Source organism: Ovis aries, chromosome 20 (assembly GCF_016772045.2).
Source record: "Ovis aries strain OAR_USU_Benz2616 breed Rambouillet chromosome 20, ARS-UI_Ramb_v3.0, whole genome shotgun sequence".
NCBI lineage: Eukaryota > Metazoa > Chordata > Mammalia > Artiodactyla > Bovidae > Ovis > Ovis aries.
Genome location: NC_056073.1, coordinates 46,561,535 through 46,586,557, shown reverse-complemented (window position 1 = coordinate 46,586,557; position 25,023 = coordinate 46,561,535). Strand labels below are relative to the sequence as shown.

At 44.5% G+C, this 25,023-nt stretch overlaps 1 protein-coding gene across 2 annotated transcripts; it reads right to left on the bottom strand.

Moving 5' to 3' along the window:
- Positions 1 to 679: 679 nt before the first annotated feature.
- Positions 680 to 25,023, bottom strand: EEF1E1 (eukaryotic translation elongation factor 1 epsilon 1). Of its 2 annotated transcripts, none has more exons than XM_042237500.2 (4): positions 24,917 to 25,023; positions 20,492 to 20,692; positions 16,045 to 16,140; positions 680 to 1,468 (listed from the first exon to the last, which is right to left on the bottom strand). In XM_042237500.2, the coding sequence occupies exons 1-4, from the start codon at positions 25,001 to 25,003 to the stop codon at positions 1,439 to 1,441; spliced, it is 414 nt and encodes a 137-aa protein (XP_042093434.1). In that variant the 5' UTR covers positions 25,004 to 25,023; the 3' UTR covers positions 680 to 1,438. The 2 variants fall into 2 exon arrangements, with proteins under 2 accessions (XP_042093434.1, XP_004019189.2); XM_004019140.6 differs by lacking the exon at positions 680 to 1,468 and adding an exon at positions 9,774 to 11,048.

Below are 25,023 nucleotides of genomic sequence, written 5' to 3'. Positions count from 1 at the left end.
CCGCTGGCAATGGCAATCCACTCCAGTACTTTTGCCTGGAAAATCCCATGGATAGAGGAGCCTGGTGGGTTGCAGTCCATGAGCTAAGAGTCGGACACGACTGAGCGACTTCACTTTCACTTTTCACTTTCATGCATTGGAGAAGGAAATGGCAACCCACTCCAGTGTTCTTGCCTGGGGAATCCCAGGGACGGGGGAGCCTGGTGGGCTGCTGTCTATGGGGTCGCACAGAGTTAGACATGACTGAAGCGACTTAGCAGCAGCAGCAGCAAACTCGCTGGAGAGGTTTGGAGAAGTTGGTGGAGAGGGAATTTAGTTATAGAATAATATTAATCTTGTGTGTGTGTGTTACTCAGTCGTGTCCGACTGTTTGTGACCCCATGGACTGTAGCCGGCCAGGCTCCTGTGTCTACGGGATTTTCCAGGCAAGAATACTGGAGTGGGTTGCCATTCCCTTCTCCAGGGAATGTTAATAATAGTGGCGTAAATATATTATGCGTACTGTTACCAGCCACCAGCATTTACAGAGGGTTTTGACGTGCCTGCTTTGCCACCTTGGTCATCACGGCAACCCTGGGGAACAGTTTAGTCATCTCCAATAAATGAGGAAATAGGTCTAGAGATTAGTTTGCCCAAATCACTTCTCTGAGTCATTCATGCCCATGTAAAAAGCAAAAAGTGTCCGTTCTTGGCATCTGTATTTACAAAATCTCAACCAGTTGTTCTGTAGGCTAAGAGAAAACGCGTGTAATTATGGAAGGGACCGTTTCTGGCTAGGGTGCTTTGATTTGTAGTGAAGAAACAAATCCAGTGCTGACAAGAATCTAGTGCTGCTGTGTTCAGTTCAGTTGCTCAGTTGCGTCCGACTCTTTGCGACCCCACGAATCGCAGCACGCCAGGCCTCCCTGTCCATCACCAACTCCCGGAGTTCACTCACACTCATGTCCATCGAGTCGGTGATGCCATCCAGCCATCTCATCCTCTGTCGTCCCCTTTTCCTCCTACCCCCAATCCCTCCCAGCATCAGGGTCTCTTCCAGTGAGTCAACTCTTCACATGAGGTGGCCGAAGTATTGGAGTTTCAGCTTCAGCATCAGTCCTCCAATGAACACCCAGGACTGATCTCCTTGAGGATGCACTGGTTGGATCTCCTTCCAGTCCAAGGGACTCTCAAGAGTCTTCTCCAACACCATAGTTCAAGAGCATCAATTCTTCAGTGCTCAGCTTTCTTCACAGTCCAACTTTCACATCCATACATGACCACTGGAAAAACCATTGCCTTGACTAGACGCACCTTTGTTGGCAAAGTAATATCTCTGCTTTTCAATATGCTATCTAGGTTGGTCATAACTTTCCTTCCAAGGAGTAAACGTCTTTTAATTTTATGGCTGCAATCACCATCTGCTGTGATTTTGGCTGTGTGGTAAACTTTATAAAGTTCATTTTGTAGTCTCAACAAGTCTTCCTGCCTGTTGAAAGGAGAGGACAGTACAACTTGACAGTGTCTTCTTCACCTCCTATATTCATCCACTGTTTCTAAGACTCATCTCTTAATCCCTCCCTTTCTCCCTCCTCTCTTCCTGCACAGTGCTTACCCTCAAGGGCTTCTCTAGCCACCACAATTTACAACCTAGGGCGTTATAAACGATAGTGTGGAAGGAGGCGCGGCACAGCTGGGACCCCTGGGGACAGGAGGTGGTCAGGAGAGACTTCCCAGAGGAGGTGTATTGTGTCTTCAGATCTGAAATGAGGTGTTAGGTGGGGTGGGGTGAAGATGGAACTTAGGAATTTCTAGCAGAGGAAATAAAGAGGCATAAAATAGATGAATTCATAAACAGAATGTGAACTTGGCTTATTGCAAGTTATTGAGTCAGGCTTCTAACTTTTCATTTCCCTCCCTTTGGCATCCACCTCCAGAAAACATAGTTATTTTTAAAGCCCTTAATTATCCTCCGCACGTCTAGGCACTTCTCTTACTCGTTTCCTTCTGCACCCGCAAGACTAAGTCCTCTCTAAGCTTGTCTCTTAGTGTCTTTGAACGACTGAAAAACCTGGGCAGGCTTGATATCTAGCAGGACCCTGTGGGGTTCCTGGGCACAAAACCTCTTGGTGGCCCCCATTTCTTGATTACAGGGAATAGAATTCATTCAGCCTCCATGACCTTCCCTGAGTTCCAAGGAGCAGGTTCAAACAGTTGTTAATTAGTAAAGGGAGGGGATGTGGAGACAAGAGAGGAACAGTTAACAGAACCAATAATGTCTAGAGTTCCCTAGTGGTCGAGTAGTTAGGACTCCGTGTTCTCACTGCGGTAGATAGACAGTGAAAGTCGCTCTGTCATGTCCGACTCTTTGCAACCCCATGGACTATACAGTCCATGGAATTCTCCAGGCCAGAATACTGGATTGGGTAGCCTTTCCCTTCTCCAGGGGATCTTCTCAACCCAGAGATTGAACCCAAGTCTCCTCCATTGTAGGCGGATTCTTTACCAGCTGAGCCACAAGGGAAGCCCAAGAATACTGGAATGGATAAATTATCCCTTCTCCAGCGGATCTTCCCAACCCAGGAATCAAACCAGGGTCTTCTGCATTGCAGGCGGATTCTTTACCAACTGAGCTCTCAGGGTAGCCCCTCACTGCTGTAGTCTGGGTTCAATTCCTGATTGCGGAACTAGGGACCCTGCAAGCTATGAGACCAAAAGAAAAAAAAAAAATAGTGCAGCCTTGGGGCAGGGCGCTGGTTCCCCATCAAGGGATACACAGAACAATGTCCTTGAGCTTTTCTGCAGATACTGAAACCCCTACCAGGTGGGAGAAGTTAACTGAAAGCTGCCCACAAGCATGTGTAGACCCCAGACTGGTTTGAAAACAGAAGGTTGATGATGCTGACTCCCGCTTACCTCATCACCAGCCCATCAGAAGAGTGTCCACGAGCTGATCACACCGTGTTTGAACCATTACTATAAAACTCTCACTACCCCCTCCACGTTGGGACACACAGTTTTAAAGCTGTTTTTTCTACTTCACCCAAAACTCTCTTTCCAAGGTTTAATTCGGTGACGGGGCACAGAGGCTGGATTCGCCTTCGGACTCCCTCTTTATGAGTGATCGCTTCTCCCACATTAATGTGGAGTTAAACGTGAACATTCCGGGTTGTGCCTCCCCAAATTCTGATTTAGTGGTTCTGGGGTAGCTGCTCCTCCCCTTCTCCAATTGCCAACTGATTAGGAGATAAGCGATAGAAGAGCTCCAGGTGCAGTAGTTAACACTCTGGAATCAGACAGCTGCTGCTGCTGCTAAGTCGCTTCAGTCGTGTTCAACTCTGTGCGACCCCACAGACGGCAGCCCACCAGGCTCCCCTGTCCCTGGGATTCCCCAGGCAGGAACACCGGAGTGGGTTGCCATTTCCTTCTCCAATGCATGCGACCCCATGGACTGCAGCCTACCAGGCTCCTCCATTCAAGGGATTTGCCAGGCAAGCGTACTGGAGTGGGGTGCCATTGCCTTCTCCATGGAATCAGACAGAACTGGGTTCAAATTCTGGCTGTGCCACTTGCTTGAATTTCCTTTTCTACAAAATGGCTATAAAATATCCATATTATAAAGCTGTAATGATTAAAAAAGATTAAACTTGTAAAGTACTTAGAACTGTGCCTGGAACATACCAAATGCTCAATAAATATTATTTCAATAACCTCCTGCATCTTCTTTTACAGCCCTGTATAATCTGCGCTCATTCTTCCAGCCTGCCTTTAGCTGCCACCATTATAATGTCTCGTGTATGTTTTGCACTTTACGATTTATAAACTGTTATCACACATAACATGGGTTTCCCAGGTGACTCAATGGTAAAGAATCCACCTGCAATGCAGGAGATGAGGGTTTGACCCTTAGGTGGGGACAATCCCTTGGAGAAGGAAATGGCAAACCACTCTAGTATTCTTGCCTGGGTGATCCATGGACAGAGGAGCCTGGTGGGCTACAATCCATGGGGTCGCAAAAGAGTTGGCCCAACTGAGCAACTAAACAACGACAACACATAACATACCACATTCTCAATCTTCACATTAATCTATTTCAGGAAATATTAAAATACCCATTTTCAGGACTTCCCTGGTTGGTCCTGGGGTTAAGACTTTGTGCTTCCAATGTAGGGGGGATAGGTTACATGCCTGGTTGAGGAACTAAGATCCCATGTGTTGTAAGACGTGACCCCCCCAAAAAAATAATTTTAAAACCAAAATACCCATTTTTTAACTACAGAAACTCATGATTAGAGAACTTGGGTGAGACTCTAACATGTCTACAACACTTCCTCCTTGCCCTGTATACTCGGGACAGCACACTGCTCTGCCATCAAGAGAAGGACTTTGTTCCCCTTCCAGGTCGGTCAGTCTGGATTGATCTTGTGACTTCCTTTGACAAGTAGAACCTATTTTTGAAGTGGGTTAACAAATTAAAAATGAAAGAAACTGATGAAAAGAAAGAAAATATTAGATGGTCTTTAGGGGTAATGGCAACCCACTCCAGTGTTCTTGCCTGGAGAATCCCAGGGACGGTGGAGCCTGGTGGGCTGCCGTCTATGGGGTCGCATAGTGTCAGACACGACTGAAGCGACTTAACAGCTTAGCAGGGGTAATATACTTAATATTACTGTGTCTTGATCATATAAAGTTTTGGAAAGGCCTCTGGCATGCTAAGCCCAGAGGCAGGTGTGTTGTGAAATAACGCTCTGCGTGTTGGTATCAGCTGTCTTCTAGGAGCAGCTTTACAGTTCTGAGCTTTCCTGGACCGAATCCCGGTTGTTGCCCTGAGGGCTGCTGTCAGCGTAGCTCCGTCACTTGAGAACGTGCAGTGCTTTACCGTGAGAGCTGCTGCTATGAAGCTGCTGTTGGGACAGAGACAACCGACGGGAAGTCAGGATGCTCCGACAGCACACTGGGCCCACCTCCAGAAAACTGGACTCGGATGTGAAAAACCAGAGAACCCGCTTGTGGATAAGTGCAGCTGCTCTGTGGCACCCAAGCTTCCGACAGGTGGTTCTCGTGGTGGGGTTGTCACACCAGAGCTGTTGAATCAGAAACTCAAATGGGGACCCAGCAATCTGTGTTTTGGGAAGCCCACGGTGATTACCACTCACGATCAAGCCTGAGAACCACTGCATTCATGCCGCTGTCTGTTGTCTACGCCCCAAACTTCTGACAGTGACAGTTAACTCCAGTGTCCTTTCATACAAGTCACGAGGCTTGAGTCAAATGTCCAACAGTCAGGAACTGCAGAGCTGGTGAGGCCAACCAGAGGGCTATACATTCCCTGGTGGCTCAGATGATAAAGAATCTGCCTGCGATGAGGAAGACCTGGGTTTGATCCCTGGGTCGGGAAGATGCCCTGGAGAAGCAAACAGCAACCCAGTCCAGTATTCATGCCTGGAGAATCCCATGGACAGAGGAGCCAAGCCTGGCAGGCTAGAGGCCATGGGGTCACAAAGAGTCAGACACGAGTGAACGACTGTATGTGTGTTGCAGGAGGTCGGGAAAAACTGGGCTAGTGGAAGAAGGATAACCCATTTTTGCACAGACTAGTTCGTGGACTGCACCAAAGAAACTTTGTAATTTGTAATCAGATGGCTGGAAGTTTGTGGTCTTGTGCAAAGCAGGCCTGGGGCCTTGCTGTTTAGAGCAATGCCTTGTCAGGTTAGCTGTCTGACTATTGTATTTCAAGCTTAACTTGGACAGACAGGCCTGCCAGGCACAAATTTCTCAAGCAGATGATGTTCGGGGTGGGGGACAAAAATTATCCAGAGCAAGGCCTCAAGCACAGATGACCCTCAGCAGAAATGGCAAGCCTAGTCCGTGGGATCCCTCCTACAGCTCACTAGCCCTGGGGACCCAGCCTCTCTGAAGTGGAAGAGACAGCACGGATGGGCCATCACATTAACTCGGCAGGCTGGAAGAGCTGCGGTGCTTTCATTCTCCCCACAAAGAAACGCAAGTTTAAAACATGAAAATATTCCTAAAGGAATAGTGCTAATGGAAGAAGAAACCCTTGAGCCACAGAAGCAAAAGTGGCCAGCATCTCAAAATCTCCTGACTTCCTGTCTCCCTACTTTTGGTCTCGCTCATAAGTGAAAGATGAGTTTTGCTAGGTAAGGTAGCAGTTGGAATTAGTTTTATTCATCAGCAGGAGGGAGAATAAGGCAGAGCCTGCAGGAATATGGGCTCCAGCAACAAGTAATCATTATTGCAAAATCAAATTCCCCATCTCATCTCGGATATGCCTGTATGTAACCCTGGAGCTGGGCTTCAGTGTTATAAATCCAGACCTAAGACGTGGAGGAGTGGGATGAGGAGCCCCTTGTGTACCGAGAACCTCTGCCCAGCAAGAGATATATGATGGCAACTTTCCCCCATTGCTTTTGCAGTAAAATTCACCCAGAGCTCCAGAAAGAGTTGGGAATGTAATTCAGCTTCAATAAATCAAGACAAAAATTAAGATAGCCAGATATGTAGCGGCCTACTCAGGTGCATGGAGAATTTGAAATTTAGTGCCCTGGTAATGGGTCGCAACAGATATCCAATCATGGAGAGAAGGAAGAAATATTGCTCTCTGGGGTTGGAAAGCTAAATGCTCAAATCCATGACACCACCACATCTCTGCCAAAGCTAGATTAATATTAAAGTTTGTGTAACATCTGATTCTTTTTTTAAGTAATGAAGTCAAATGATAGGAAAAAATATACGTACATGAAAGAGCTATACTTTGTAATCATTCTAATTTGACTCCTTGTCAAAGAACTGTGTCTTTCATCTCTTGGTGTGATGTATGTGTAACTGATTGTTACAGTTCTATTCTTAAATTGTTTAACTGATTGTTATTCTTTAACTGATTGTTAAAGTTCTATTCTTTCCTAACAATACTTCTGTTTAAACTTTCATCAACACATCTTGAAGCCTTTCTGGAAGGACTTTACCAGGGCTCTCACATTTAGCACCAGGAGAGGGTGATCTGCCCATTCATTCCACTTCGACCTCCCTTGCCTCGGTCCCTGAAGGAGACCTAATGTGCCCATCGAAGACTGTGGGGACCATGGCTTCAGACTTAACTGGGTGGAGTCAATGGGGGACCTATATGCTTAACGGGGAGTGAAAATGAGAATGCTCACACTTGTTAAAACTCCTTGGTGTGGGGCTTCCCTGGAGGTCCAGTGGTTAAGAATCCACCTTGCAAGGTAGGGGACACTGGCTTGATCCCTGGTTGGGAAGATCGCAGATGCCATGGGACAGCTACGCCTGAGCACCACAACCACTGAAGCCTGCATGTCCTAGCGCCTGCTCACTGCAACTAGAAAAAGCCCACACGTAGCAATGAAGACTCAGTGCAGCCAAACACAGATTAAAAAAAAAAAAACAACTCAGTGCAATGATCTTATTGCTGAATGCGGATAGTGATGGGATAATTTAAATTAGGTCATTTTTCCTACCATCTTGGGATAGTATCTGCCTGCCAGGGACTGACAACCACAGAGCTCCACAAATCACTTCAAACCCCAGTGTGTGCAAGGATGACAGGTGATGTCCTCCAATTCTGCAATTGTATGATTGCCATTCAGGCCAGCTGTGGTCTCACTGGGTGATCAGCATGTCGGTCAGTCTCAGCCTCTGCCACGGTTCCTAAATTAACATGAGATAGTGTGTATGTTGTAAAGGGCCTGGTACAGAGCCCAGAACACAGACATGACTACGGTTGTCTCATTATTTCTATTTACTTTCAGAGAATCCACAGGCTCTGGGGATGACACAATTACACACTTGCCCTCACAGAGTTTCCAATCCAATCGTCTGTAAACAAATTCCAGAAACAGCACGTAAAGCGTTCTTGGAGAGGCTGCCAGCTGCTCAGCACCCCTTGAAAGTATGTGAGAACAGACTTTCCTGCCTGCTCGCTGTGACAGAGACAGCCTTGTGCCTACCCATCCCTTCTTCCCTTCCCTCACTGACAGAGCCCAGGTTTTACTCTGGCGGGCGATGTGTGCCCTGAAGAACTACATTTCTGGCCTCCCTCCGGGCAGGGAGGACCAAAGTCGTGAAAATAGATAGATATTGTTGAACAGGGCTTCCAGGAAAGGTCCTTCGAATGAACTGACTCAGCTGGGAGAGGAGTCTTCTTGTCCTTCCTCCTGGCTTCCTTCTCAGGATCTTAATCATGGACTTAATCTGGAGCCAATCGCCAACATGGACCATGAGGTGAACTTGAGAAAACAGGAAACCACTTGTTTTGTATGAAGCAGCAGCTGGATGCCTACCAGCAACTATGGACTATCTTCTTTCACATGAGAACAAAAGCAGTCCCTTGGTTTTTCTGCTATCCACCTGCACCTAATTGCAATTCACACTTACACTTTTCTGGGTTAGCTCAAGATGTACTTAATACTACATTCTTTCAACAAACACACCCAGAATCTACTGTTATGTGCCACTCATTGTTTTTGACGGCTGCAAAAAGTACAGCTGGTGGGAGACAGGCGATCAAAAAGAGCACAGTGACGTTCAGTGCCAGAATGGGAGGTGGGGCAGATGGGGTGGTCAGCATGGACCCGATTTTCAGGACATGACAAAGTTGAATACGGAAGAGGTTATCAACGAATGGGCATTTCAGGCAGAGAAGTGCCTGACGGAGATGACCAGAAGCCCAGCAGCCTAAAGGGAACTGAATGGTTTCAATTTAGACGCTAAGAGCATCATTTAATCTCCACCTGGGGTAACAGGTTTTTCTCTTTTCTGCCATCCTCTCACTGTCCAAGATCATCCTGGCATGTAGTACGTGAGAACCTGTTTGTTTTTCATTTGATTGCACTGTGGGGCTCGCAAGATCTTAGTTCCCTGACCAAGGATGGAACTCAAGTCCTCGGTAGTAAGGCGTCGAGTCCTGACCAGTGGACCTCCAGGGAATTCCCTGGTGATAACCTGTTGAAGCAACGTTGAACTCTGCAAAGAAGAACTGACTAGCAGATATAAGGAAGCCCAGAGGGGTAAGACTCACAAGGCACAAGTGGGAAGAGGGTCCATTCAGCAAAGAGGCGTCCTCCGCCCCTTTCCTCACAGCGGACCTACACTGAAGTAAAAATGAAATGCTCAGGATGGGAGGGCTGGCTAGCCCATCTCTCTTCTATCCTGTCTGTCCTGCTTACCTCCCCGGGTCCAGGGGAGACCAGAGAAGTGTTAGGGGGAAGTGTGATTCGCTGTAGTTGAATTTAAGGTGGAAGGCTTACAGCAGACCCAGCTGGGGGAGTGCTTCACCTGAAAAGTCAGACCGAGCAAGCCCACCTCTGTGGTTCACAAACTCCCAAGATGAACTTGAGCCCTCCAGTCTCTGAATATGCAAATATAAGTTGACAGTTTCTAATACAGAGGCTACTTTGTAAAAATTAAAAATGCTCCAAGTAGCAATGAGCTGTGAAATCCAACCCTGTATAAACTGTCTTCATCTAAGGGCTTCTTTGGTGGTTCAGGGATAAAGAATTGGGAAGATCCCCTGGAGATGAAAAGGGCAACCCACTCCAGTATCCTTATCTGGGAATGCCCATGGGCGGGGGAGCCTCTCGGGCTACAGTCCATGGGGTCGCAAAAAGCAACTACACAACAAATTCCAGTATACTCAACACTCTTGCCCATTAACTGTCTTGACTCAGGAGGGGTGGGGCTCTTATAAAGGGAAACCTTTACCGACAGCCAGGGGCTGCATGTTAAGGCTTTTCCACACACATTGTCTCCACGAATCCTCAGAGTTTAGAGTCATCTTTATTTTTACATTTTATTTTTACATATTAAGAAAACGTGGCTACCTGATTTGCTTCAGGTCACGCATGCAGCTAGTCTGTGATCAAAGCAGCGCGAAGCCAAAAGGACGTGATGGACATTTCCCAGGTCTCTGCTCTTTGCACTTGAACTTTGAATTGTATTCTATGGACTCGGAGGGGACACCAAAATATTACATCACAATAAAGTGCCCAAAGACTCCGCTTTTCCTACAGTTTGTAAATGTAAGCTCTGTAGCTCTCAATCACTGATTATTTATTGACTCAGCTGCTAAGAGTTATAAATTATATCGGTTTGTTAATAAAGTGTGAGTTTTTGTTCTTTAGGGCATTGAGGCAGCCTTTCTGTGTTGGTTTTTATTAATAGTTTAGAAAAATCTAGTAGTTGCAGAGTCCAAAATTAGGGGGATGGTGGGAATGTCCCGTCCCTGTTTAGCTGCTGCACATTCCGATACGCCCAAGGCCAGCAAAAGAACCATTAACTTGAGGGAACGTATTTTATCCCATTTCCCTCTTGGGCAGAGCAGCAGTTGGTTTCACTTCAATAAATACTGACTACAGGAAAGAAAGAAACAAAAAAGGTTTTTCTCAACCACCTTTACTGGCTCACATAAATATCGGAAGACAAATCCATCTGTCTCCCCTTTTGTCTCCTTGGCGACAATTTACTCTAGCTGTTAATCAACAAACTACTAGAAACACGCAGAAGGGGAAAATGAGTTTTACAAGATGAAAGAGGTCAATAACCAGTCAAATACATCAATCCCTGGAAGGACTTTTTTTTTTAAGATTAAACCACTGATTTGCAACTTTTATTAACAGAAATTTCATCTATATCTCTAAAAACCAAGATAATTGATAACTTGATTTCAACTCAAGTTTTGACAGCAGCTGAAGTTTTACATTAAAAAAAACTGCAAAATGTCAACTAAAAAAAAAAAACAGACAACACGCTGGGACATGAGTCTGTACTTAAATTCTACCAACTTCAACAAACAGAGAATGGGTGCGTATCAGTTCACGTCAGTCCTCTGGTCTGAAACACACTTCCCACTGGACATGGGTTACTCCCTCTTCTGGGCGGGGCGCGGGAGGCTTCTACTGGGAGTTAGTATATAGTCTGTTCTTGATGAAGACAACACTAGACAGATGCTGCCTAATGCCTGGACAGTGCTGAATGTGACAGAACCAGCGCGACACGTTAAGGTATTTCTCCTTCTCTTGAACTGTCAGGTCAACCTGAGTAGAGATGGAAAACACACACAACACAGACATTACACGAGTGCAGCTTCAATATCACTCGAGTGGGAGACAGACACTGGGGGGAGCCTCCCACCTGGATCACAGCCAACCTATTCAGATAGGAGTGAACCATCTCAGCCACTTGGACGAGCTCTCCCTTTGTTTAACAGGCTTTCATATTCCCGTCAAGACCAGACGTGCTTCTGAGCAAAATCTCAAGTTTTCAACAAATGAAAAGTCTATATTAAGTCAGGATCTGGAAGACCAGAGGGTTTTTTTTAAAAATTTTTTTGAAAAGGAAGAGAATAGCTTCTGAGAGACTAAGATATGGTTCTTTCTCCAGTATTTTTCGCAAACCTAAAATAAGGAAGGTTTATCGGCATCTAACATACTTAACAAGGGAATACAAGGTAAACTCATATACATACACATCTACAAATGCACATACACACATTTCGGGATGGCTGCTGTATATTAACGTGCAGACAGCTGCTGATTTCTACTAAACTCTGGAGAAATACACAATGACTCTTTTACTGTTAAGTAATTATTGCTTAACAGAAGAAGGAAGGGCTATTTCCAGGGTGTGTGCCTCGGATGAACAACAGGCATGCTGAATTCTCTTTGCAGTCAAGCTGAACTTGGTCTTTAGAGGATGTAGCAGCTCTCGGGAGAAGGGGATGGCACCCACTCCAGTGCTCTCGCCTGGAAAATGCCATGGACAGGGGAGCCTGGTGGGCTGCAGTCCACGCTGAGGGTCGGACCGAATGAGCAACTTCCCTTTCACTTTTCACTTTCACACATTGGAGAAGGAAATGGCAACCCACTCCAGTGTTCTTGCCTGGAGAATCCCAGGGACAGGGGAGCCTGGTGGGCTGCCGTCTATGGGGTTGCAGAGAGTTGGACACGACCGAAGCGACTTAGCAGCAGCAGCAGCAGCTCTCAGAACTGACTATCCCGCTGCCAGGAGGCCCAGAGACTTGGTTAGGGAAAGATGCAATCAACACCGTGGGTCAGACCCCCGATCACTTCACTGGGCTCAGACCCCAGTGCAGGCAACTTGAAGCCTTTTCTCTGAGCCAAATGTTGGACTGGATCATGAAGAGGTGTCAGGCAAGAAGAGGCCGGCAGGCCAGCCACAGACCACGCAAGAGCGGTACAGCTCCTTCTCCTGTTATTAGTTCATGTATTTAACACACTGCGAGTCTCCATGAAACTGACTAGGAATGTTCACAAACACACAAAATCTCAGTCACCCTCTGGGACTGCAATCCCATTAGCCATCTGCTTGTCGTGTATACCTGTGTCCACAGGCAGATACTCTCCTAAGGCACCAGTTCAGCAACACTGAAGGACAATCACTCTGGCATTTGATAATTATTACCAAATAGAAAATATTATAAAGGTAGCATTTTCTCAATAAATGTTTAATTGAACTTGTATTTTCCTTTCATGTTTACTACCAGGCAATTTAAATAGAAAAGCGGATAGAAGTCATCCGGCCTTCCTTTTTGCCTTCATGACATTAGGATACAATTGTACTAATATCTGATCTGTTAACATCATCTTTGATGTCAAATGTCTATCTCTGTTGGACCAGTTTACTAGCAGTGAGAGTCTCACTGCTACTGTTACATAACATTTCACTTTCCGGTTTAAATCCTATATGCAAAGTGCTATTCATTGCTGTTTTGCTGATAGGCTGTAGTTGTGTCTGACTCTTTCGTGATTCCATGGCCTGTAGCCCGCCAAGCTCCTCTGTCCATGGGATTTCCCAGGCGAGAACACTGGAGTGGATGGCCATTCCCTTCTCCAGGGGATCTTTCCAAGCCAGGGACTGAACCCAGGTCTTCTGCATTGCAGGCAAATTATTTACTATCTGAGCCACCAGTGAAGCCCAGTTTCACACAAACACATACATATGTACATATATACATAATAAAATTCAAAACCAGCTTCAGCAAGCCTCTGTACTGATAGCTAAAGCAAACAGAAGTAGCAAGTATTACCCCAACTTGATTTGACGTCAGCTGTTGACACATATGGTGAGTCCAATTTGACTGCTTACAATCTGACTAATTTCAGAACTCTTTCATTTTAAAAAGCCTCTACTCAGCTGTTTTGTGAGATGTTCCTGTTCAGAATGAATTAAAATGCACAAAGAAGGCATTTCCAAGCAGTAAGGCTTGTCTGATCCAGGCTCAAGTTGTCCACCCAAGTTTTGACGTGGGGGGAAGGGCGGTGTCTGTTTTACAGTCAGCACTTCAGAAGAGCCCGAGCTGTCAGAGGCTGGCGGACACCGCCACCAGGTCTGCTCCCCAAGAGGAGCGCCACACACACCAGCGCACGCAGCATCAGGAGGTCACCACCTAAAAACTGCAGTGTCCAGCCTCCAGTGTCAGGAAGACAGCAGACCCACAGCATCACGTAATTTTTATTCCAAGAGCTTCTGAAGTTTCTACTAACATTTCCTAATTGATTCTTTTAATTAGATGATCTATGTTAGAGAATGTAAATTTGTTCACTTTCCCTCAGGACATTTTGCTAGAATACAACCTGTTTCCAGGAAGCTCACGTTACATTTAAACTTTTGGTTTCATTACCACCACTATCCTTTCGGAAAACATACTGACTCTCACCAAACTTACATTCTTTTAGAACTTTCGGGGTGGGATCCCCATCAGCTATTTCACTTATAACTGGTTTTCCACCATCCCTTTCTAGCTGAATTTTTCTTTCTCCTTTTTGTTTTAATAATGGGAAACACAATGCGATTGTTCTAGTTAACACTTCCTGCTTCTCACTGGCCTGCATGCCAGTGTGTCTGCAGTGATGTTCAGCCTTCCTAGTGAACCATTCCTTCTTATTTACACTGGCGCTCTATAACCAGTTTGAACTGTAAGGCCAAACAGATAATTTCCTTAGTCACTAATTTTCCATGAAGACATGTGAGAAACACTCTGAGCGACCCTTTCCAGATCAGAGGAAATGCCGGTCTGCGAGCTTTCTGGCAGACTCCACGCTGCCCCTGGGACACTCTTTATAGCTGGCGTTCCTGGATTGTTCGGTAGCTATTTCTTTTTAACTTTCTTTCTAAAAGAATGATACCTCCACTGGTGTTCTAAACTCCAAAACAACTGTATTTCAATTGATAACAATCTTACAGTTGAGCAGCACGTAATGTTACAAAGGATTTTAATAATCTCGAGTAACAGCCTGTTCATGGGGGCTGCTGTGTACTGGTGAAATCACTTCGAGAGAGCAATGAGTCACTGGGCTAATCACAAACGGCCACAGGAACTGGCAGTGCAACAGAGGAACAACGTAATGCTCCCCAGAGGGAATTAAGAGACCAGATCTCAGGAGTGACTCGGCCACAGCTAAAAAGCGGGCTCGCGCTGAAACAAAACACAGCGGGACCATTTGATGACTTGAAGGTTCCCTGTTTCAGGCATGGTGCTGATTGCGCTGATTACATATAAAGTATTTAATAATGTGAACAAGGAAATGAAGGAACATATGAGGGTAAAAACAAACACACAGCCAAGAACAACAAACAGCTATGGGATGAACTTGAGCATGGAGCTATCTGAACCTCCCATCGACCCTGCCTGAAATTAATACCTGGAAATCACTTTCCTCTCACCTGGGTATGTTTACACCCAACTCAGCAGGGGTGTCATTCAACACCACAGGGCAACACGGCCACAGCACAGGCTCCGTCTGTGAGGCCTGTTCCTTGAGAAGGTGTTTCCTGCTCCGATGTGGCCTGCCTGCGTGTGCAGCAGAGTGGAGGCTTCGGTTGTGAACTCATTTGATGAACCCAAAGGGACGGTGACGTGATTTACATATTATTCCAGTCAATTTTGTTTCAGAAAAAATGAGCATGAGGGCCTTAATCATAATATTGTAACCATATAAAGAGGACAGACATCTCAAAACAGAGATATAAATAGGCAGGGATCACTGAGCACTGTCAGTGGAATTGACAGGTTTCTGGGTGTTTTGAAGCTTTACTGCATTTCCTTACTTTTGGCTGAGCCACATGGCTTGTGGCATCTCGGTTTCCCCGAATGGGGACTGAACCCAGGCCGCAGGACCAGAATAGTGACCGTTCGGCCACCAGGGAACTCCCAGAAGCCTCGTTTTCCCACACGACATTGAATGAAACACTTCCAACCGGCTTGAGAACCACAGGCCCTTGTGGGCGCCTAGAATCAGTGAGATAGCCTGGCAGCTGGTACATTAGGCAATGAGGAGCTTGTTCACTCTGCTGGCAAAGATTTCCACCCAAGCTCCCTCCTTCGGAGTACCTGCTCTCCCTACTGCATGACCTGGATAAGGCACGGCGAGAAGAATGTAACATGAGCACTGGTTTGCAAGAGTCACACTTCCTTATAGCCTTTTATTTTTTTAATTAGAGGGGAGAAACGCTCATCTTCTTAAGGACAGCTTGTGTGTGACTTCTCTGACACAGCTCAGTATGGAGACAGGACTGAACGCGTGCATCTGGACTAACCAAGAGCTAAGGATTCAAGTTACACATCCAGCGGTCTAGGCGGGGTGGGGAAGAAAGTGTACAGGCTTGTGAAAAGGGTAGAAACGGAGTTACTGCAGGTAACAATGGGACCAGGGGGTAAGACTGGAGTAAAAACGGAGGTCGCACAGAAGGTGGGGTACAAAAGCAGGAGAGGACAGGTGATGGCGGGGTCCAGGTGAGGAGGACAACCAAGTCCAAAGGGTGCCAAGAGAAGGAGCCACAAAGAAAAGTAAGACCAAGAACAGGAACAAAACCACGCATGTCAACAGGAAGCTCCTCTGTGTGATGGATCCATGGAAGGAAGGAATATTTGCTTAAGGTACCTTATATAAAAATAATCCCTTTCATTTGATAAGGTGAAAATGCAAATTTGATTTAAATTCAAGACAAATGAAAAAAAAGGCATTCTGAACACTGCGAACAAAAAGAGCCAATAACTATCTGAATACTCACAATAAAGCGATGGAGCCCATAATACAACAGGATATCTGCTAATGTGAAGTTATATCCTGTAAGGTAGACTTTATCTTCAAGGTATGAATTAAGATCCTAGAAAAACAAATAACAAAATGTTAATTTAAAAAGCAATAACAATAAACTTAATTATACATTTGATTTGAAACATTTAGAAAGCTATTAGAAAGCAAAACACTGACACTGAATAAATCCAATCTTTGACAATAACAGAAATTTATTTGAAATCACAAATCATACATCAACTCATTTTGAAAAGCAGTATAATTATTAATCTTATTTCATTTTAAAGAAATTAGAAAACATTAGAAAATGATATTCACAGTGCCATCTGTGGTAATTTCAAAGACCCCAACTGTTTCTTTGGGGAGATGGAGGGACATTTTGTAAATCATGCTCATGTTAGATTTATTTTCTCCATTGAAATATAAAAAGCTCAACAATTCCTACGTCTTAAGAGAATTATAATGTATTGGTTTGTTAGATTTTTTAATATATGTATATTTCTAACTTCTTAATTGAGAATAAATACATGTAACATGTTAAAATTAATCAAATTTTTATTATCACCACAACCATTTGTAGGTGCATAATTCACTTAATGTTAAGGGTATCCACACTGTGGTGCAATCAATGTTCAGAACTTTTTCATCTCAGAAAACACTCTGTAGTTTTTAAAACAACTTCCCCTTTCTCTCATCCCCAAGGCCCTGGGAGTCACTATTCTGCTTTCTGTTTCTATGAATTTTATTCACAGAATTTTGTATATGCTGTATATAAGCAGAATCATGTACTATTATTTGTCTTTTAGTGACTGCCTTATTTCACTTAGCATAATATTCTTAAGATTTACCCATGATGCAGCCTGTGTCAGAATTTCCTTCTTTATTAAGGCTGATTAACATTCCTATGTAATCATTCTAGAAAAACTTCTTAAGCTGCAGAGAGAGCAGTTTGTTTTCATTCTCAAATCATATGCCACATGCTTGGCACACAGTGGTTCAGTAATCAGTAAATGTTAGCTGAATTGAATCTGAACTCTTTGAATTTGCCCAAGCCTTCATTTAAAGATAGTAATTTTCAAAACTGTATATGAATATGGGATTGTAAGGGGTGGTACAGATGATGACATTAAAAAAACATGTACATAGACAGGAAACAAATGCGTAAGAATCAAAATAAAACTGGGCAGAGAAGGTAAAACACAAAGGTATGCACAGGCTATCACTAATCCCCTAGCAATCTGTCGGATGGAATGCTTTTCCCTCCTAATGTCTTCGTATGAAACAAGTTTGATACAGCATAAGAATAAAATAATCTACAATTAATTTTAAGAACCATCTCTAAAAGAATCTGAAATAATAACTTAACACTGCTTTGTATAGTGTATATATCCTTAAAATATTCCATATCTATGTTTTAGTTAGGGCTTCCCTGGTAGCTCAGAATCCATCAGCAATGCAGGAGACCTGTGTTCGATCCCTGGGTTGGGAAGATCCCCTGGAGGAGGGCATGGCAACCCACTCGAGTATTCTTGCCTGGAGGATCCCATGCACAGAGAAGCCGAGCCTGGAGGGCTCCAGTCCATGGGGTCTCAGGAGTCACAAAGACACCAACTAAGCGACCAAGCACGGCACAGCACATTTTCGTTATAAAGACTCTTTCAAGGTGACACTCTTTAGTTATAAAAACTTTACAATGGAGTTTCAAAAACTATCAAGAGTTAATATTTTTCTGATTAGTGATATAAATCAATATTTTCAGAAATTTTGATTTTTCAGAAATTGAATTCTGAAATTTAAAACACAGAATTTCACACTCAAAATATTTGTGGAAAAGAACTAAAGTCTGATATTCATTATATATATATTTTTTAAACAAGTATTTCTGATACCACTGCCAAACTGGCATCAGAGTTCTATCTGATTTTTCTGTGTAACTACTATTAAACTTACTCCAGTATTCTGGCCTAGGGAATTCCATGGACCTTATAGTCCATGGGGTCGCAAGGAGTCAGACCCGACTGAGGGACTTTCACTTCTTCACTTCACTTCATTGATATTCTTTATTTGGTTAGACATTGCTCTCAGAGGGCTGCCAAACAGATTAATAGTGACAATTCTTTGGGAAGATCCCCTGGATAAGGGAAAGACTACCCACTCCATTATCCTGGCCTGGAGAATTCCATGGACTGTACAGTCGATGAGGTCGCAAAGTTTCAGACACAACTGAGCGACTTTCACACATCCTTCATCTGGATCCAAATGTTAGTGTATCATACTGGCTGCTTTTTAAAAAAAAGTAATTTTATTCATTTTTGGCTGTGCTGTGCGGGCTCTGCTCTGGTTACAGAGAGTGGGGCTCCTCTCTAGGTGCGGCACATGGCTCTAGGGCACACAGTCTTCAGCAGCTGGGGCATGTGGGCTCCGTAGCTCTGGAGCATGGGCTCAGCTGCTGCCCAGCATGAGGGATCTTCCTGGGCGTGCTTAGTCTTGTCCGACTGTTTGCGACCCTGTGGACTGTAGCCCACCAGGCTCCTCTGTTCACGGGATTTTCCAGGCAACAATACTGGAGTGGGTTTCCATTTCCTACTCCAGGGATCTTCCTGGACCAGGATCCAACCTGTTTCTCCTGTATTGGCAGATGGATTCTTCACCACTGAGCCACGGAGGAAGCCCAATGCCTGTTTTTAATTACATATTATCTTAGCTCTGAGCCACTGTGGTTTTAACTTGAAATGGAACTTTAGCGAGTTATACTTTTACAATATCCTTATAGCAAGACTTATCAGTTTTTGGCTTTGTCATGAAATTGGGGTGGTATAGGAGGAAAGGGGGTAACATCTATGTCAGCAGGGGTTTTTGTGGAAGAGGCCTCAGTCATCATATACTGTCAAACTACAATAAAACACTTTCCTGGAAGGCAAATGAGCAACAAAGCCTTAGAAATGTATATAGCTTTGGTCCAACAATTTCCCTTGCAGGAGTTTAACCAAAGGAAACAAACGGAATGCGGTAAAATATTTAGCCACAGTCTGGTAATTACACGGGTACAGGCTAAATGCTGGCACAACCGCATGACAGAATACTAACAGGACCATCAGAGAGAATATAAGTGCGCATTCATGGGCTTGAGAGGGCTGCCCTGGTAGCAGAGTGGTAAAGAACCTGCTTGCCAGTGCAGAAGACATGGGTTCGATCCCCGATCTGGGAAGATCCCACATGCCTTGGAGCAACTGAGCCCGTGCGCCACCCAGGTTGAGCTTGTGCTCCAGAGCCTGGAAGCTGCAACTCCTGAGCCGCCAGGCCTGTGTTCCATAACAAGAGAAACGACTGCAACGAGAAGCCTGCTCACTGAAACTAGTTGCTCGATGCAACCAGAGAAAGCTGGTGTGGCAACAAATACCCAGCCCAGCCATAAAAAAATAAATAATATTAAAACAACAACAAACAAACAAAAATACTTAAAAAAAAAAAGGATAGTTGATCATGATAGACCTATAAAGGAAAAAGATCTGGAATTTATTTTCTACCAGTTCTATTGATGGTATCTGTCAGGAACAGAATTTAAACCATTTCGCCCAGAATGATACATGAAAAGCTTTCAGTACTATGAGTTCTTCTTGTACAACTTACATTACCAATTTATAATTGGCATAAAATTAGGAAACAGAAAGGATTCCTACAATGATGTGGTTGACTGGGTGATGTCTAACGTTCCTTCAAATGTTAAGCTTTTTTAAAAAAAACTGCTTTTTTATATAGGTAACAAAAATAATTTTATTTAGAAACTTTCATTCTTGGTAATTCTAGAGCCATATTTGGTTTCTACTTTATAACAATAGATTCTTTAATTCTAATTTGATTTCTTTAGAAAGAAAATACAAATCCTAAAGCATTAAGTTTCAAGGGAGGGAAACGGGAATTCTCACATCAATCTGACAGGCTTTTCTCAAACTACAACCCCCTCAAACTCTGATTCCTTCTTTCCTTTAAGAAAGTACTTTGTTGCTTAGAGAATCAGAACTACTGACTGGGGGAAGTATCAAGCAATCATATAAAAGAAAAAGTCATAAAAAGCTATAATTATTGACTGTGATGAGTGCTACAAAGGAAAGGCACAGGATGTTAGTGAAGAAAAGCATTTAAACAAGAAAGTGCATCTGTGTGAGAAAGTGTTAGTAGCCAAGGATGTGACTGAGGAAGGGGATCTGAGCTGAGGCCAGAGCTGAGGGGCGGGCAGAATCTGTTCCAGGGAAAGGCAGCAACAGCTACAAACAGGGAAAGATAGTAACTGGTATAAAGCATCCCGAGGTAGAGGAAACGGTAAAGAGACCAAGAGCTTTAGTTACTGCATCTCAGGGAAGACAGATCCTGGCTATTCATAGTTCACACACGTCAGCCCATGAAAACAAGTCTCGCCATACCTTCAGGATAGTGTGGATGTCATCTTTACTGGAATGTCCATCCACTCGAGTTACCCTGTATTCTAACCACTGCTGAACCACGGCTTTTTCCTCTGCCGTGCTCCCCAGCAAGTATTCCTTGTTGGCCTGCTTGACTAGGTGAGCTGCTATGGTAGTCAGTCCCGTTAGACTTGGACCATTGTTTGTCTGAAGAACTGGAATCTTAAACAGAAAGAAAAAAAAAATCTTAAAATACCATCACAACTGCTAAGTTCTAAATCCTAAGCTTTTTTTTTTTTTTTTTTTTTAATACTCAAGTTATTAAATAGGCTTCTCTGGTGGCTCAGTGGTAAGGAATCCACCTGACAAGGCAGGAGACACAGGTTTGATCCCTAGGTCTAGAAGATTCCCTGAAGAAGGAAATAGCAACCCACTCCAGTATTCTTGCCTGGAAAATCCCATGAACAGAGGAGCCTGGTGGGCTAGAGTCCCATGGGGTCGCAAAGAGTTGGACTCAACTGAGCAAGTAAGCATGCATGCACGAAGATATTAAATTATATACAAATCCAAGTCAGGAAAATAACAGTTATATTAGTTTACATTTGATAATAGTTGCTTGATGTCATGAAACTGGTGGTAACATTGCAAAAATGAGTAATGATATTTCTACCTAATTTATAACTACATATGTACAAAAATAGAAAATGGAAATCCTAATAATACCACATTAATTTCAATCAAGATTACCCACACCCTATTTAGCAAGGTGAACAAATATGCTTAAACAAACCCAACTTTGTAATAACAAAACCAAGAAACAATTGTAGTGAACACTGAATTCATGTTGATACAGCTAGAAACACCAAATGAGTTGTAGCCTGGTTTAAGGGACATTCGATCTAATATAATTAGTTATGTCATTAACTAATTAGTTAACTCATTATATGGTATGGACTGTGATGGTGATTTTGCTGCCATGGATTGCACATTCATCAATTTGGGGGCAACTCTGAATGAGTACACTGATAGTAAAAGTCTATAATAAAGTCAGGGCTTCAAGTAGTCATCTGAAAAACAATTCTGCTTTTTAAAGTTTTCCTGATTATAACAGCAATACAAAGGATCAGATTCTAAGACACTGCTAATTAATTTAAAAGTTTCTGATGCACAACCAGGCAAAGTATTTTGAGAAATTTAAAAGAAAATGGGAAGTATCACCAATAGGGAGACTGACCAGTTATAAAGAACAAGCAAACAATCGAACGGACTTCAGGAAACCGCAAGGGGACATTTTCAGAAGACAGCTGCTCTTTCCTGCTCTTCTCAGTCTCCTGAACTCAAGAGTGACTTACTCTATACAGGGCCCTTTCACACTCGAACCTGGGTCAACAAGACCCTGTGAAGTATATGGGAAGATTAGCATTTTATGGGTACAGATTCAAAGGTTACCTCCTAAACAATAAAGGAAGTAACCAGAGGCGGTCTAGCCTTCCACTCCCTCACCAGCTATTTCCATTCACTAGCTAGCTCCCTGAACTCTCACTTTTGCCTTTACCCTCAAGTGAAACCATCACTTCTAAGATCACCAATAATCTCCTTTAAAAATGCATTAAAAAGTAAACATATGAAGCTCGCTGAGGGTGCTGCCAGTGTTCCATTCCCTGATGTGACTGTCTGCACTTTATGGCGGTGGCTTGATCACTAAGCCGTGTCTGACTCTGTGACCCCATGGACTGTAGCCTGCCAGGCTCCTCTGTCCATGGGATTCTCCAGGCAAGAATACTGGAGTGGGTTGTCATTTCCTTCTCCAGCACTTTATGGTAGATAAAGAGACGCCTGTGCTTCCAGGAAGGGAGGGAGGGAGGGAGGGAGGGAGGGAAGAAAGAGGAAAAGAGAGAAAGAGGGAGAGGGTGGGAGGGAGGAAGGAAGGAACAGAGAGGACAGAGAGAAAGAGGAAAGAAAAGAACTCACAATTGCTGAGCCTGGGAGGAAAAGGACAATTCTAAAGAGAACTATTTGTAAAAATAAATTATCCACAACCCCATCACAGGAAGTAAAAAATTCCTGGTTACTTTCTCATCTAATCATTACATCTTCTAAGATGTAAGAGGCAAGTAATTTCATCCTCAGTTCACAGATGAAGAACCAAGGTCACCAGGTTTGTGATGGGGGAGTCAGGATTTCAATGAAGTACAATTGGCTGGAAAGTTCATTTTCTTTCATTCACACAGTCTAAGCAGACAAACCTTATGCAGTTGCAATCATGGGACACGTACTATTTCACATTCATCTTAAGGTTCCATGATCTTCAAAGTAATCACTTTCAATGGCTACATAAATAATATCTCAATGTGCTGATGTAGTATAATTTAACAACGGTTCTCCCAGAGTTGCACTTCTGGATTGTTTTGAAATTTTAATTATTATTGATATTATTGCAGAGAATGCCTTACTGCTAGCTAATTGCTGGCAGTTGTCTTCCCCCCAAAAATGAATGAATCTTATTGTAGGTCATCATCCCTTTCCCCAAACACATCAACAGAAACCTTCAATAGCTGCCCTCTGCTTAAAAAAAAAAGAAAAATGTTTAAATTAAAATAAGAAACCACACTTTGAACTCCACAGCCCTCACAACTGGGACTCCAACTATAATTCTGGGTTTACCCTGTATTGCATCATCCATCACATTGCTCTACTTATTACCTCAAATTACCCAATCTTACATAACTTATTAGTTTTATACACTTTAAACACCAACTTTTCATGAAGTTTCCAAACTCATTTTAGAGTCAGAATTAACTTTCTCTTCCACACTCATCAATAGTGCTTTCCTCCACTTAGTAACTATTCTGCTGCTGCTGCTGCTGCTGCTGCTAAGTCGCTTCAGTCGTGTCCGACTCTGTGCGACCCCATAGATGGCAGCCCACCAGGCTCCCCCGTCCCTGGGATTCTCCAGGCAAGAGTACTGGAGTGGGGTGCCATTGCCTTCTCCAGTAACTATTTTGTTCTGCTTAAAAAGAGCCCCCATGACTTTTTCTCGTGCTGGATGGTAAACTCCCTGAAGGCAGGACTAATGTTTGGCAAGGGTGTGGGGGAAAAAAAAAAAAAAAAACAAATAAGAGAGAAGCAGCAGCAGGAGAGGAATCAGCTGGAGGCCGGACAAAAAGGAAAAAGCAGGTCTCTCTGGCTCCAGTCAGTGGGCTGGTCTTCTGCAAGTCACACATCTTTTCGTGTGTGTGTGTGTGTGTGTGTGTTCAGCTATGTCCGACCCTGTGAGTGTGTTCAGCTGTGTGCGAGTCTCTGCAATCCCATGGACTGTAGCCTGCCAGGCTTTTCTGTTCACAGATTTTTCCAGGCAAGAAGCAGGTTGCCATTTCCTCTCCCAGGGGATCTTTCCGACCCAGGGATCCAACCGGAGTCTCCTGCATTAGCAGGAGGGTTCTTTACCAGTGAGCCACCTGGGAAACCCTTTCTAGACTCCAGTCTAACTTGTAAAAAGTACAACACGACTGCTTCGGAGATGGAAGCAGTCTTCGGTTCTTCCGAAGAAGCCAGAAAAAGGAAAAAAAAGGAGAACCGAAGAAGGCAGAAAAGAAAAAAAAGTTCATCTAGAAAAAAATCTTCAAGGGGCAAAAACCTTATATAATCCAAAGTGGTTTTCCTACAGTCCCCTCCTCTAACACAGTCATTCGTCCTCCGCAACCACTTCGCTTTATAAAACACAGAAGCCCTTCAAAGCCCTTAGAAATCTGAGTTCCTATGCCTCACTAGGTCACCTCAGACCGCGGAACTTCCCCCCAGATCTCAGCACGTTGCACAAGGAACTTGATCAGACCTTAGAACAGGATTCCACTAAGGGATCTTGCGGCCGTCCACGCCGCAATGCAGCACTCTTCAGTACTGTAACCAAAATAGCTGCAAAATGTGTCCACTCCGCTGAAAACCAACCCTCTGGAGGGGACGGGAGGGGCACGGCCGCCTCGACCACCCCCGTACCTCCCGGCCTGGCACGGTGGACTCCGCACCCCGTTTGCTCTCTGAGGTAGATGCTGAATTCTGAATGAAAGGTACTGTTTACAGTAAGTGCTGTCACTGAACGCACACGTGGGGCCTCCAGCCTGCTCTACCCGAGGGCTCTCTAAGGAACCTCCGCCTTCCCAGAGCGGGAACCCGAGGGCTCTCCGAGGACCCCCTCGCTTTCCCAGAGCGCGATGATGACAGTCTGGCAGGAGGAAAAGTTCGGGGCGAGCGGAGCAGGTTCCTCTCGCTCCCTCCACTCCCTCCGGGAGCCAGGGCCGCAGAAGAAGACTGGGAGAGCAGACACGTGAGGAGAAGCCGGGCGGCATCCTCGCTCCGCCGCCTCCCCTGCCCGGCCCGGCGCTACCCAGCCTCAGCCGGCCGCGCTCCCGTCCCCCTCTCCCGCTCCGCGCCGCCTCCGCTTCTCACCTGGCGCTCGCCCTGAGCGCTGTACTTGTTCCCTTTACTCAGCCCCAGAGACTTCTCCAGCAGCGTCAGCTCCGCGGCCGCCGCCATTTTCCGGCAGAGCTCCTGGC

Bases quoted from the DNA above. Each gene is read 5' to 3' on its own strand.
- EEF1E1 (XM_004019140.6), bottom strand. From the start codon at position 25,003: ATGGCGGCGGCCGCGGAGCTGACGCTGCTGGAGAAGTCTCTGGGGCTG. The intron at 20,693-24,916 runs GTGAGAAGCGGA...TTTCTGTTTAAG, and splicing joins GCGCTCAGGGCGAGCGCCAG to ATTCCAGTTCTTCAGACAAA. The intron at 11,049-16,044 runs GTGAGTATTCAG...ATCTCTACTCAG, and splicing joins ATGGGCTCCATCGCTTTATT to GTTGACCTGACAGTTCAAGA.